At 37.2% G+C, this 1487-nt stretch overlaps 1 protein-coding gene across 1 annotated transcript; it reads left to right on the top strand.

Annotated features, from left to right (window-relative positions):
- The first annotated feature begins 401 nt into the window (after window positions 1–401).
- LOC145800288 (uncharacterized) lies at window positions 402–764 on the top strand. The gene has a single exon (XM_082889945.1). It carries the CDS (start codon window positions 402–404, stop codon window positions 762–764), a length of 363 nt encoding a protein of 120 aa, XP_082746071.1.
- Window positions 765–1487: the final 723 nt, after the last annotated feature.

Here is a 1487-nt window from a genome sequence, read left to right as displayed (position 1 = left end):
CATAACGTTTTCAAAATCGAATATCATGGTTAGTAGAGGCCGATCTTCGGATCGGGCGAGAGGGGGTGCTCATAGCTGACCTTCCCTAATCGTACCCAAGTTCCCGAGCCGAGGCAACTTTGGTGATGACGGACACGTGGCCTTTGGCACCGAGTCAGGGTTTCCTAAATTTCCCCAAAAATAAAATATTTAGGTGGCGACTCTGTATCTGGCAAAGCAGTCCATTTTTGGCACTTCTTTTCAAAAATCTGTTTCTCAAAACGATTTGCCGGATTTGGACTCTTTGGTTCAGATTAAGAACCGTGACACAAATCGAGTCCGAACTGTAACGGGGTCCCTCGCGGACGTGTTACAGGGTTGGAGACCATGTGTTCCTTAAGGTGTCTCCCATGAAAGGAGTAATGAGGTTCGGTGTTCGTGGTAAATTGAGTCCTAGATTTGTTGGTCCATTTGAGGTTTTAGATCGAATTGGAGAGGTAGCTTACAGACTTGCCCTACCACCTTCAGTAGCTAGAGTTCATAATGTTTTTCATGTCTCAATGTTAAGGAAGTATATACCGGATCCTAGTCATGTGATTGATCATGCACCGTTGCAGTTTAAGGAGGATTTGACATATGAGGAACACCCTATACGAATTGTTTATAGGAAGGAACAGGTTTTGAGGCGTCGAGTCATCCACTATGTTAAGGTTCAATGGAGTAATCACTCAGAAAGAGAAGCAACTTGGGAACTCGAAGATGAAATGAAACGAAAGTATCCATAACTTTTTGAGACTTCAGGTATGTCAAATTTCGAGGACGAAATTTTTTATAAGGAGGGAAGGATGTAAAACCCAAATTTTGTATATTATTATTTTTGGATAGATTGGTAATTAAATTTATTTATATGGGTCACTTAGTAATATCAAGGAATTAATTATGAGATGGCATTATCATTTCTATAACATAGGTGGGTAATTTTGTAATTTTGGAAAAAGAAAAGAATATCAGGTTAAGTAAGCCATCATGCCGTGGCTTTGTCTTGGAGAAGAAAACAAAAAAAAAAAAAAGCACAAACAAACAAGGGGAGGCGTGGATGTTGCGGAAAGGCAAGGTAACAAGGGTTTGAAAAAGAAAAATTAAAGAAAAGAAAACAAAACCAAAGTGAAGGAGGATTCATAGAGTGGTGATTTTTTTTTATTCATCACTTAGGTAAGATTTATTTTATTGTATTCCTATCTATGATTTTAGTGTTAATATATCAATAGATGATTTTATGGGCATACATGATTAAATAATTATATTGATGTAGTCTATGTTGGGGTTCTCGATTTTGCTCAATTTTAGAGTGTATTTTGCATTCCGTTTGGGTGGTTCATATTTTGAGATTAATATGTGATGGGTTAAGTTTAATAGTGGTGTGTTTGTGGGATACAAGATTGGCTACAAGCAATTACAAATTTATTCATGTATATGAACAACAATAGGATAATATAGGTTGAGAATTT

The sequence above is a fragment of the Camellia sinensis genome, chromosome 10 (genome assembly GCF_055761805.1).
Source record: "Camellia sinensis isolate YWXY chromosome 10, ASM5576180v1, whole genome shotgun sequence".
Taxonomy (NCBI): Eukaryota; Viridiplantae; Streptophyta; class Magnoliopsida; order Ericales; family Theaceae; genus Camellia; species Camellia sinensis.
The sequence above is the reverse complement of the archived record's forward strand: the minus strand, read 5'-3'. Positions and strand labels throughout refer to the sequence as shown.